Source organism: Trichomycterus rosablanca, chromosome 2 (genome assembly GCF_030014385.1).
Source record: "Trichomycterus rosablanca isolate fTriRos1 chromosome 2, fTriRos1.hap1, whole genome shotgun sequence".
NCBI classification, from domain to species: Eukaryota; Metazoa; Chordata; class Actinopteri; order Siluriformes; family Trichomycteridae; genus Trichomycterus; species Trichomycterus rosablanca.
In genome coordinates, this window is record NC_085989.1 from 30,776,225 (window position 1) to 30,789,547 (window position 13,323).

The 13,323-nt window shown below is 39.1% G+C and overlaps 1 protein-coding gene across 12 annotated transcripts in view; it reads right to left on the reverse strand.

Annotated features, from left to right (window-relative positions):
* The window catches only part of macf1a (microtubule actin crosslinking factor 1a), a 253,131-nt gene that overhangs the window by 94,286 nt on the left and 145,522 nt on the right, over positions 1 to 13,323 (reverse strand). For all 12 annotated transcript variants that reach the window (XM_063014311.1, XM_063014328.1, XM_063014320.1 and 9 more), the window contains 13 exons: positions 12,844 to 12,970; positions 12,575 to 12,758; positions 10,325 to 10,485; positions 9,497 to 9,675; positions 8,493 to 8,631; positions 8,193 to 8,386; positions 7,372 to 7,531; positions 7,210 to 7,293; positions 6,951 to 7,058; positions 6,768 to 6,866; positions 6,557 to 6,676; positions 3,625 to 3,716; positions 2,851 to 2,986 (listed from right to left, as the gene is read on the reverse strand). In XM_063014311.1, coding sequence (XP_062870381.1) covers positions 2,851 to 2,986; positions 3,625 to 3,716; positions 6,557 to 6,676; positions 6,768 to 6,866; positions 6,951 to 7,058; positions 7,210 to 7,293; positions 7,372 to 7,531; positions 8,193 to 8,386; positions 8,493 to 8,631; positions 9,497 to 9,675; positions 10,325 to 10,485; positions 12,575 to 12,758; positions 12,844 to 12,970 — 1,783 coding nt within the window. The remainder of the gene's footprint in view (positions 1 to 2,850; positions 2,987 to 3,624; positions 3,717 to 6,556; positions 6,677 to 6,767; positions 6,867 to 6,950; positions 7,059 to 7,209; positions 7,294 to 7,371; positions 7,532 to 8,192; positions 8,387 to 8,492; positions 8,632 to 9,496; positions 9,676 to 10,324; positions 10,486 to 12,574; positions 12,759 to 12,843; positions 12,971 to 13,323) is intronic.

A 13,323-nucleotide genomic window follows, 5' to 3' on the forward strand; every position in this document is an offset into this window, starting at 1 on the left:
ATAGCTGGCCTCTTCATTAAACACTGTGAAATATCTTTACAGATTATCGGCAAATTATTGTGTCAGTGCTGTACAGCATCTCAGAATCCTGGCCTGATTCACACCACATTCTTGCACACTGCTTACACACATGATAGTGAATAATGTAATACGATGCATGTCCGCAAACTACTTTAATAACAACATCTAGCAATGACTATGGATGAATGTGCATGTTCAAAATTGGCCATCAGTTACCAAGTAAAATAAGGACATGTGTATGATCGAAAAACTCTACATAAGCACTACAAGCATGGCTTTTGAGGATGTTTGTTTCAAACTGTGAATGAAGTCTGTATTCAATGTATAAAGCCTAGTGCACACTGTGTGACTTTAAGCTATATTTTATTTGCCTTGATCAGCAAATAAGCTTAAAGCCCATCATGGCCGTTCATGTGGGGGTGCATCTTTGTCGCAGAGGCTCTTTATCATCTTTTAGATAATATGGGTGTCTTTTTAATAAATAATTGTAGGCCAGGTAATTATGCTCAGAGGATGAAGTGATAAAACCAGCTGTGCTTGGCCATATAAAGAATACAGAGAATGTACTACATTACTATATACTACTATACTACATACTAGACAATATAGTACATTAATTTAGACAACCATACTACCACACTAAAGAATGTACTACATTTATACTTACTACATACTAGAGGAGGTACTACATAATGATATACAGCTACACTACATACTACCACTCTAAAGAATGTAATAAATAATTACAAACTAGAGAATGTAGAAGTTATTATAACCAACTATACTACATACTACCACTCTTGAAAATGTAGTACATTACCTATTTATTTCTCTACTACATACTAGAAAATATACTGCATTATTATATATAGCCATACTACATACATACTACCTCTCTAGAGAATGTAGTACATTATTATATACAACTATACTACATACTACCACTCTAGAGAATGTAGTACATTATTATATACAACTATACTACATACTACCTCTCTAGAGAATGTAGTACATTATTATATACAACTATACTACATACTACCACTCTAGAGAATGTAGTACATTATTATATACAACTATACTACATACTACCACTCTAGTTAATGTAGTACATTATTATATACAACTATACTACATACTACCACTCTAGAGAATGTAGTACATTATTATATACAACTATACTACATACTACCACTCTAGAGAATGTAGTACATTATTATATACAACTATACTACATACTACCACTCTAGAGAATGTAGTACATTATTATATACAACTATACTACATACTACCTCTCTAGAGAATGTAGTACATTATTATATACAACTATACTACATACTACCTCTCTAGAGAATGTAGTACATTATTATATACAACTATACTACATACTACCACTCTAGAGAATGTAGTACATTATTATATACAACTATACTACATACTACCACTCTAGTTAATGTAGTACATTATTATATACAACTATACTACATACTACCACTCTAGAGAATGTAGTACATTATTATATACAACTATACTACATACTACCACTCTAGAGAATGTAGTACATTATTATATACAACTATACTACATACTACCACTCTAGAGAATGTAGTACATTATTATATACAACTATACTACATACTACCTCTCTAGAGAATGTAGTACATTATTATATACAACTATACTACATACTACCTCTCTAGAGAATGTAGTACATTATTATATACAACTATACTACATACTACCTCTCTAGAGAATGTAGTACATTATTATATACAACTATACTACATACTACCACTCTAGAGAATGCAGTACAATACTACACACTACCATAGTATGTACTACAACACTAGACAATGACAAACATTACTACACAATACCATACTAAATACTACCACACTAGATAATGTGGTATATTACTACATACTAGAAAATGTAGTACATTACTACACACTACCATACTATATGCTACCACACTAGAGCATGTGGTACATTACTACATACTAGATAATGTAGTGCATATGTACACCATAAATAGTGTTAAACATACTATTTACAGCCCTACAGGCAGCAGCGTGACACGATGAGACTTATTACATGTCCCTGGTAAAACACTTTTGATTAAGATGCCTCAGTTCAATCCAAAGTATCAACTGCAGGCCTAATCCTGTCCTAGAAGGCTGGATTGGTTGTCTCTTATTTGTTTCTAGACAAAATCAGCAGTCATGTATAGCATTTCTGCATTCATTTTTATAAATAAATAAAACATTCATTGTGCATTGTGGCACTTCTCATCAGTTATTGATTGACAATGAGTCATGTAATAGGATTGATTGCGTTTTTAAAGGTTACACAAAGTGCTCTAGGCTTTATTTACATTCAATCTATGCACTTGCTTCTCAGTTGATGCTTTTCCCTGGCCAGTGAGCTTCAAATGGCTACTCCTTTAATATGCAGGTCCAGCAAATGTGTTTGATGAAGATGATGATGGTGGTGAAATGATCTCAGGCATGTTGTGAATTGTTGGTAAGGATTACACACCATGCTATTAAAAAAGGCAAACCTGTAAGTTGTATGGAGATGGTGATGGATGAATGTCTTAAACACAAGTGGCAAGCAACACAACATGCAGCACCCACTCAAAACCACAAGCACACGCGCACACACATACACACTCACACAATGCTGTGTATAATCTCCATAGGAAGTTTAAAACTTTGCACGGGACAACAATTAAAAGCGGCACAAGAGTTTTAAAGCAAGACTTTTGCTTTTTTTAAGCTTGCTTCAGCAAAGTGTAACGCCTGTCTCAACCTTTACTCTCAACTCTACCTTGCGTTTTTCCTCTTTTGCCAGTTGTTCCTCCAGCTGTTGTAGCTGAGCAGTGGAGCTCTCACATAGCTGGTTGTAGCTGGCACTCAATTCATCCAGGTGTGATGTAACTTGAGCACGCTCTTCAGGTGATAATCTAAAGATAAGGTGGGGGGAGGGGGGTGTAATACTGTTTATGGCAGTTTATGAAGAAGAACCATAATGAAGGTTAGAACAAATCATATCAAAACACTGACGTGTTAATGTGTGGGTTTGTTAGTACAGCGTTTCTCAACCATGTCACCCCAAACTCTCAAGTTACACCAGTGTGCATTATAAATATCCACTTGGTATCACTCTGACAGCCAATACACACCAGTGGTCATTGAAGAAGTAGGAAGATGAAATGTGATTTACCATCTATTGGAAACTTGGGTCTGAGACTATGCACACAACCACTGAATAATGCTGACGAGTGATCTGATTCTGGAGCATTTCTTATCAAAAACTGTTCCATGCTAGTTTGTGTGCTTAACACAATGCTCTCATAGTGCATGGCGTGGTTTTAGGGAAAAGAAAAACAGGGTTTGGCTATCTATTTCAGCCCTTACGCATTCATACGCTGCAGTATAGAGAAAAAAACCATACATGTGGCGGCTAATATTCTGCATTTCTTTGACAAATTGCATAACTATCGATTGTTGGAATTTTAATTCATTTTATTTTGTCCGAATACTTTGTCAAAACCAGACAGTACCCCAGCTGAGAAAGTCTGTGTTAGTATATTACACTCACTTGCTGGCCTGTTTTGACCGGAGGAAGGCCTGTGTGTTCCTGATGGCTTCAGCCACCTCTTCTTTCTTAGCAGCTAACTGCTCATTTATTGCCTGAGGAAAGAGGAACGCATGATCTTACTGCATTCACATGCACAAAATAATCTGATAAAAGCAGAAAAAAAATCAGATTAGAGTTTTATTGCAAGCAGTAATCTAATTCTGAAAAGCAATTAATGTTCCAGCAATACCCTCTATTTTTAAATAAGGTAGATTTATTAAGTTAATTCTATTAATTATTAACATTATGAATGTGCACATTATACAGCCTTGTACGTTGAAGCCCATCTAACGTCTAATCTGATAAGCAAATGAATCTACATGACTGAGTTTAGTAATCAGTGGCATCTGTATTATTAAAAACGCTTTCAGTAAGGATACTTAGTGTTTTGTGCTTAAGCCTTTCACATGATACGCTGCAAAAACACTTACTGCTGGCTGTGCCACTGAGTGGTGAGCTTAAAAACGATACACAATACTGACTGACAGCATTGGGTGTTTATTCATATGCATATTGTATGAAATGAATTTTAGTCTAAAACAAGAATGAACAAGAAATGATTGTCATTTAAAGACAGGAGAGGATTAGAAAAGGTACAGGGTTGATGAGACTTTATTGTTTTGATCAAATGACAATTAAATCATAGTAAAGACCTACAAAGCCACAACAAGCAATTTCAGGATTAGTAAGCTTGCTATCTAAAATGTCTTCACACTTTACTAGTCGCCACACCAGATTATTTTTTTTAACAATGTCAGTTCAGGGTTTTTCTAAAACAGTAAGAATATCAGTGCTTAGCTTCTGACTAGGTCATATGAACAATTTGACTCACTGGCGGCACTTTGGCGACAAACTAAGTCAAAGTTCAATGAGACTGAACTTTAGGCACAGCGACAAGCAGCAAAAACCAAGTGTCAAAGCAGCAACACTGAGAGTTATGCATTGGCAATGTAAGCTGCATATTAAACAATGGCACAGCCAGTGTAAAACAGTTTAGCAGTGCAACATGTGAATGCTATGGCTTAAAAAGTAGCTGGAGGAACAGCACGTCCACAGTCGGTAAGGCTTAGATGAAAAAACTATGACACATCAGTGTGGCAGCTGCATTCTACAAAAACACAGGTCAGTGGATGAACTGAAATATACAGGGGTTGGACAAAATAACTGAAACACCTGGTTTTAGACCACAATAATTTATTAGTATGGTGTAGGGCCTCCTTTTGCGGCCAATACAGCGTCAATTCGTCTTGGAAATGACATATACAAGTCCTGCACAGTGGTCAGAGGGATTTTAAGCCATTCTTCTTGCAGGATAGTGGCCAGGTCACTACGTGATGCTGTTGGAGGAAAACGTTTCCTGACTCGCTTCTCCAAAACACCCCAAAGTGGCTCAATGATATTTAGATCTGGTGACTGTGCAGGCCATGGGAGATGTTCAACTTCACTTTCATGTTCATCAAACCAATCTTTCACCAGTCTTGCTGTGTGTATTGGTGCATTGTCATCCTGATACATGGCACCGCCATTGGATGCACATGGTCCTCCAGAATGGTTCGGTAGTCCTTGGCAGTGACGCGCCCATCTAGCACAAGTATTGGGCCAAGGGAATGCCATGATATGGCAGCCCAAACCATCACTGATCCACCCCCATGCTTCACTCTGGGCATGCAACAGTCTGGGTGGTACGCTTCTTTGGGGCTTCTCCACACCGTAACTCTCCCGGATGTGGGGAAAACAGTAAAGGTGGACTCATCAGAGAACAATACATGTTTCACATTGTCCACAGCCCAAGATTTGCGCTCCTTGCACCATTGAAACCGACGTTTGGCATTGGCACGAGTGACCAAAGGTTTGGCTATAGCAGCCCGGCCGTGTACATTGACCCTGTGGAGCTCCCGACGGACAGTTCTGGTGGAAACAGGAGAGTTGAGGTGCACATTTAATTCTGCCGTGATTTGGGCAGCCGTGGTTTTATGTTTTTTGGATACAATCCGGGTTAGCACCCGAACATCCCTTTCAGACAGCTTCCTCTTGCGTCCAGTTAATCCTGTTGGATGTGGTTTGTCCTTCTTGGTGGTATGCTGGCATTACCCTGGATACCGTGGCTCTTGATACATCACAAAGACTTGCTGTCTTGGTCACAGATGCGCCAGCAAGACGTGCACCAACAATTTGTCCTCTTTTGAACTCTGGTATGTCACACATAATGTTGTGTGCATTGCAATATTTTGAGCAAAACTGTGCTCTTACCCTGCTAATTGAACCTTCACACTCTGCTCTTACTGGTGCAATGTGCAATTAATGAAGATAGGCCACCAGACTGGTCCAATTTAGCCATGAAACCTCCCACACTAAAATGACAGGTGTTTCAGTTATTTTGTCCAACCCCTGTACATTGTCATACACTTTATCTATCCACTTTATTAACTTAAAAAAAGTATTAAAATGAGATACTATATAGCCAAATGTATGTGGACACTTGACTATAAGCATGTTAAACCTTCTTTTCCTAGACCATGAGCATTATTATAATGTTGGCCTCCTGTTTGCACTCTTATGGCCTACAGTTTGTACTCTAATGGGAAAGTTTTTTTTGTATGGGAGTATCTGGGCTCAGTCAATATATATTTGTGTGGACAATTGTTTGGATGTTATAAAACCCTAACTAGCATCTTTTCAAGTGGTTTTAAAATTGTATTTTTTATAGTAGCAAATTCCACAGAACGCTGTGCTACTATAAGAAGTCTAATTTCGATCAAAAGACTGAGGTTACATCCTGACTAGTACGCTATCATAACAGTCAGCATGGTTATTGCTCATTTAAAAGCATTTAACCATGAAACCTGTTATTTGTTGGTTTAAAATGACTCTACTTTGGCAGATCCTATCTTACCTGCTGTGCAGCAAGTGACGTCTCAGTCGGTCCTGCAGCTCTATCCTGAAGATCTTTAACCCAGCCTAAAAGATCAGAAACCTGACCCACATGGGCCTGCCTCTCTTCCTCGACTTGTTTCTGCAAAAAAAAAAACAAGCAAACAGACATCAATGGAGAAACGAATGAACAGGTAACAGATATCAAGAAACTGTTCGGTTTTAGATCAAACCTCTTCCTCCTCCAGTCTCTGTAATGCATCACTGATATACTTGACATGTTGTGTGGTCAAGGTCACCAGAGCTGTGTAGCGTGTGCGCAGGTCCATGAACTGGAAAAGCAATTAGCATAAAATTAAGACACATAAATCTATTGAATAAAAAAATCCTCCCATTAATATTTCTCTACTTTTTACCTCTTGTGTTATGGCATCTGATGATGAATGAATCCTCCTCCGTTTCACAGGAGATTTCTGAGTGGACTCCACAAAGGCTCTAAATGTCATCAGTTGCAGTTCATAGTCCTGTGGAATGCAATCCATAATATAAAGCATTTGTACTATAAAATATAATAATTCAAAGCATTACACAGTCATTCTTATGTACTTAATGAGTCCTGCCAAAACCGTTTCATTCCACAGTATGGGAGTTAATCTATTTGGAATGCGTGCTTACCTTGACAGAAGTGCAGTATTGTTTAGAGGACGTCTGGCACTCATCCAGTTTGACTTGGTTCTGCTCAATCTCAGCCACCAGGGCCTGAAGAGACATTCACACAGGAGTCAGTCTGAATTTTAAACACTTTAGTAATAAATCCCCCATGAATCTGAAACCTACTGTTTGCTGGGCGAGCTGCTCCGACAGTGCTTTGCTGTCGGTCTGTTTAGGCCGAGTGTTCTCCTGTTTCTCAGTGGTCTCTTCTATCCAGTGGATAAGGCCAGAGTGACCCTCTCTGTACTGCTGCAGCACTGAGCCGATCATCTCCAGATCAGCTTGCCTACATAAAAACACACATAATAAGTTCTTCGCAATAATAATGCAGCACTCTTACCTAGGTAGCTTTACAGATCTACAACTGTGTCTTCCTTGGAAGCAGGAACAATGGGCAAGTGGAGGGATCTGAGTGACTGACAAGGGCCAAATTTTGATGTTACATTGGTTACAGCTAAGGCTCACTGATGGACTTGGGAAGCAAACGCGACTTCATCTGGTCAGATCCCACAGAAGAGCTACTGTAGCACAAACTGTGACTAGTCAGAGTGTCATACTGACCAATTTCTAACACTGAATGCACCAACAACAGGCCCCTGAGTGCAGGTGCATCTTCTACCTGGGCACTAGCATCCACTATGGAGAGAAAGCAAGCCAGTGGAGACAGTATGATGCTCTGGGCGATGTTCTGCTGGGAAATCTTGGGTCCTGGCATTTATGTGGATGTTTGACTTAAACATCATTGCAGACCAAGTGCACCCCTTCATGGTGACAGTATTTTCTAATGGCAGGAGGATAATGCACCCTACCCCACTGCATAAACTGTCCAATTTCTCAGATCTTAATTCAATCAAGCATTTGTGGGATGTGCAGGACAAGCAAATCCAATCTATGAATCCCCTACCATGCAACTCACAGGACTGTAAAGGACACTCCAAATGGCTTACCGCGTCTCAATTTGTCTGTGTGCTTCCTTCCATCTCTCGCTGAGTTGCTGGGCTTTCTCCTGGTAGCGCTCCAGTTCTGGACTGCGTCCAGGACGCAGCTGACTGAGCTGAGCACCTGCCTCATGGACCCGCTGCACCTCCGAGCTAAGAGCCTGGAAAATGTGATCCTGTTCTTCCATCTCTGTATTCCATTTCTGTAAAAACAGGTGGAAATGAAGTAAGATACAGGGAAAGAGGAGGGTCATGAGCAATTAGGAGAAAATACTAACTGAAGTGCTTTTCTCTGTTGGTGAAACTCACCTTTAGCTGATCTCGCAGGGCCTGAATGGCTGCAGTGTCTGCAGGAACAATGTCCTCCTCACTTAGTCGTCCCTCATACTTCTTTACCTGACTCTCAGCAGCCTGTAAGCTTTTCGCCAGCACATCTACTGTTTTTAACCTAAGAGAAGCAAGAAAATGACTCATGAGAATAAGATGAGAATTACTCTGGGTTACTGCACAATTGTTTACATAAAACATCAGTTGCTTAAGAGTCGGTGGTCACCGTTGTCTGACTTTTTTTATGCTGCTCCTTACATTTTAAACAGGAGACAGAACTGGACTGCAGGCAGGCCAGCCAAGCACAAGCACTCTATGTCTATGAAGCCACTCTGTTGTAGCATGTGCAGAATGAGGCCTGGCATAACCATACACTTCTTGGGAAAAGACGTTGCCTTGATGGCAGGTTGTGTTTCTTTAAAATATACACCTTAATATCAGTGGTAATATATAAGTCACCCAGGCATGGACACTGATGAACCCCCAAACAATGACAAATGCATCTTTCAGCATCTTTTTCTTCTAAAAACAAGCTAAAACATTGACCCATCTGACCACAGCTAACGTTTCCACTCACGTTCAGTACATCTGAGATGAGTTTGGGCCTCTGCATCATTTCTGCCTAAAAGTGATGTATAGCTTTCTCTTCTAGGCTTTAGGGTTGCAAGGTTGCACATATTTACCAGTGGTTTCTGACCCAACACAGACTCTATGAGATCCCTATGAATTCCCTGAATCTTTTCAGAATATTATCTTGTGTTGAGAACTTTTCACTCTTCTTTTGCTCCGTCTTAACATTTTAAAATGTGTTACAGGTATCAAATACATAAAATTTTGTTTCTTTATACTTTTCTCAGTGAAATAAAGGCTCAAGAAGATTAACACATCACAGATTCTTAATTTTTATGCATTTCACAATGATTTAAGGAAACGGATTAAGTAAAAGTGTGTATAGGAAAATTGTTGGTGTGTATGTATGTACTGACTTGTGCAGGTAGACAGAAGACAGTGAGTTAAGCCTCTCGATTTGCTCCACAGCCAGGTTGAGCTCAGAACGAAGCACAGGCACACTGGAAGAGGTGGGCTTCTCCTCAAAGAAGCTCAAACAGCGACGGGACACATCACCCAGATCTGACTGCAGGCATTTCAAATGCTGCTGTAACTTCTGCAAAGCATAAATAACAGTGTTCCACCAGTCATTTCTATTTATATGTGACACACTAGCAGTTACAAAATCTTAACTGCGGAAAAAATGCCAAATTCTAAGAAAAAACAGAAACAGTGAATAGGAAAATGTTTTTGGCCTGTACTACATTATTAATAGTACAAATACACAAGATATAGAAATAGATGGAGTATACTGACAATGGTTTGTCAAAGTTTTCCCAAGCCCATGTTGTGCTATACATTATAGAAGCAGGCTGGCTTTTAATACAGTGCCATCTGATGGATCAAATGCATTGTCATGTTGTTTGGCCCATTCTTGTTTATAAAGGGATTTTTCAAGATACTAATCCAGATGTAAGGTGTGACACAGTTTATAGTATTATTAGTCTTCAATTACCCCATCCCAAATGTTTGGAACAATTTGCTTAATGGACATTTTTGCAGAAAACAAGGTAAATCATGACATGAGCATCTTGACTTTGTAATGATTTTGTTTCAATACAGATTAAAATAAATTTACATATCACTGCTTTCTGTGTGCATTAGCATTTCACTTACTGTCCCAAATGTTTTGAAACTGAGGTTTGTATTATGGTAAAATGTAATAATGGAATAAAAGTTGAACAGTAAAACAGGGCTTCGGTTACCTCTTGTTCTGCTATCTGAACAGCAGAGCCTTCTCCTATCAGGCCACTAGAGGGGGGAGTCTGCATCCCACTCGTGAGCTTCTGTTCTGCCTCCTGCAGATGTGATTTGATGCTGTGCAGCTCGTCGAGATAGGAGCGTGACACCGACTCATCCTTCTCCACTGAAAAAAAAAGGTTCCAGCAGTTAAAATACAGTTAAAATAATAACCTTTATTTATCTGACAAAAGTAAAGCACAAAGTAATGACTTTTTAGTTTTAGCTAAGCAACTTGATTGCATTTTGTATAAATAAACACATTAAAAATTTTATGCCTGCAATACACTCGAAGAAGTTGGGATGGGGCAAAATAACAGTGAGCAAATTATAGAATACTCAATTTACACTGTTTGGAAACATTTTACATTACGCAGGTGAACTGTAACAAGTAAGGGTATCAGCATTGAGTATTAAATGGATCCACAAAAGGCTCAGTCTTTGCAACCCAAAATGGGTGGGTAGTGGCTCACCTCTTTATGCCAAACCTTGTGAGAGAATTTAAAGTGAAAATTTCTCAATGCAAGATTTTCACCACGTTCCATACTCAAAGTTGTGAAAAAATTCAGGGAATTCAGAGAAATCTCAGTTCGTGTAGGGCGAGACCAGAAACCACTGTTGAACATGAGTGACCTTCAAGCTCTCAGACAGCACTGCATGAAAAACAGTGTTGCTGCTGTGATAAATGCTCCTCAGCCACATGGGCTCGGGAGTATTTTGACACAGGAGTCGTTAAACACAATCCGCCACTGCATTAAAAATGCAAGCTAACACTATCAAACAAAGAGAAAGCCATACATCTATTCTTTGCAGAAATGCTGCAGAGGTTAACCTAAAGATATGGAAATGTGTGCTGTGGTCAGATGAGTCCACGTTTTAACTTGTTTTTCAGAAAAAATTGACTGTCCAGACTGTTATTAGCGAGAGCCAATCATGGTGTTATGGTATAGGGCGTGCATCAGTGCCCACAGCATGATGTAACACAGTGGTAACATGCCTTTTCTAACCTTTTTTTGAGTGTGTTGCAGGCATCAGGTTTTAAATTTGTTTTAATTTACAAAATACATATGTTAGTTAGTGAAAACACTGGAAATCTTTTCTTAGTACTTTCATCTTTTAATAAAGGTTCAAGAGAATTAACAAATCACAGATCATTGTTTTTATTATCCCAACTTTTCTGGAAATATGATTTGTATATAAATATAATATATAATGAGGACAAAGAAAGTATCAGCGTTCAGCAACAGTTGGTGCTTATTGATTAGGGAACTGTTTAGAGACCATCTCCATACAATTTAAAATTCAACATGCTACAGTATGAAGGCTTGTTTACAAACATGGACTTCCCAGGAATGGGCTTTTCAGCAAATTCAGTTCAAGTGTAATCCTTAGTAATCCAGAAAAAAAACCAAGAGCTGCAGTGTGACCTACAGTGAGCACATTAAACACAGATGTGGGAAAACCACGCCTTTTCTCTTAAATGAATACGCAAATGATGAGACCAAGGTGGAGATGTCTGGTCAATGTGCACAGTGCTATGTTTGAATCATCACAAGCACCTCATACCATACCAAATGTCAGGCATAGCAGTGATGATTTGGGCAAACAATGGACTAAAAATAGAAAAGGAATAGGACAGTAATCCCAAATAAATCAACATCTGAATGGCTAAGTAGTACATTAGGTGTTGGAAAAGTCAAAGTCCAGAACTCAACCCCAATGAGAAACTGTGGCAGGACATTAAGAGAGCTGTGCATGAACAAATGACCTCAAACATCTCAAACATCAATGAACATGGACAGTACAATCAAATTTTTCTGTGTATAATAGCTCATTTGGAAGCTAGGGTTAGAACGCAGGGTCAGCCATTGTATGGTGTCCTAAAAGCCAAGGGGCCTTGCTCAAGGGGCCCAACAGTGGCTGCATGGCAGAGACAGGATTTAAATACATAATCTGTCGATTGACAGCCGAAAGCTCTACCCACTAGGCTACCACTGTCCAAGTGTAAATATAAACTATAAAGTGAAATCTTTACTTCGAAGTTAATGTTGCTACATGTTACTGATTTATTTTCCCCATGTGGTCTCCGAATGTTGTTTTAATCTTTTGGGGGGGGGGTCTCACTGGGGGCACTGATAAACACAGAATTGATAGGTGTACTTTCTTTTCCCCATGACTGTATGATTAAAGCCAGATCAATACATCCGTCTGTTTACCGGTTTCCATGGAGACCAACAATGCTTGGCAGTGTTCACGGCAGTTCTGTGCTTCTCGCTCGAGATCATGCCTCTCGTCCGGTGTAAACAGGGTGCTTTCATGACTGTCTGCAAGGAAATCCGCCAGATGAGCATCCAGGTGATCCAGTGCCTGCTGCCTCTCAGATGGAGACTGAAAGCGCATCTATTAAAAAAATTAAGGTTTTTAGCATCAGGGAAATCCTCTGAGAACATATAGAATGTAGAACACTGCAGTTTAAAACACTGACCGTGTCCAGGGTCCAGGTGGAGATGTTGCTAATGTCCTTTTGCAAATAGTGCCAGGATACCACACTCTTCATGTTCATATGCAGCTGGTGCCACAAAGACATGACATTCTGATACAGCTGCTCCGTTCTACATACAGAAGACATGAACAGTGTATCATTAGTACAAACTGGTCGTGAAGGTCACTAAAGGGCAACAAATGCAAATTTTAATCTCAACAGGTAAGGTCCTGTTCTTAGTTGTTGTACACTTGTAACATTTTTAATAGCACCTAAGCTATATGGCTAAAAGTATTTGGACATCTGATCATAAGCTTGTTGAGCATCTTTTATTAAAGCCATAGACATTAATATTGAACTGACCACCACTTTTGCAGCTATAACAGACTTCAACACTTCTAAAAAGAATTTGAGCAAGAAATCCATACGATTAAATCAAAACAAATGTGAAATTATTTAAAAAAATTAACCCTGGAAATATCT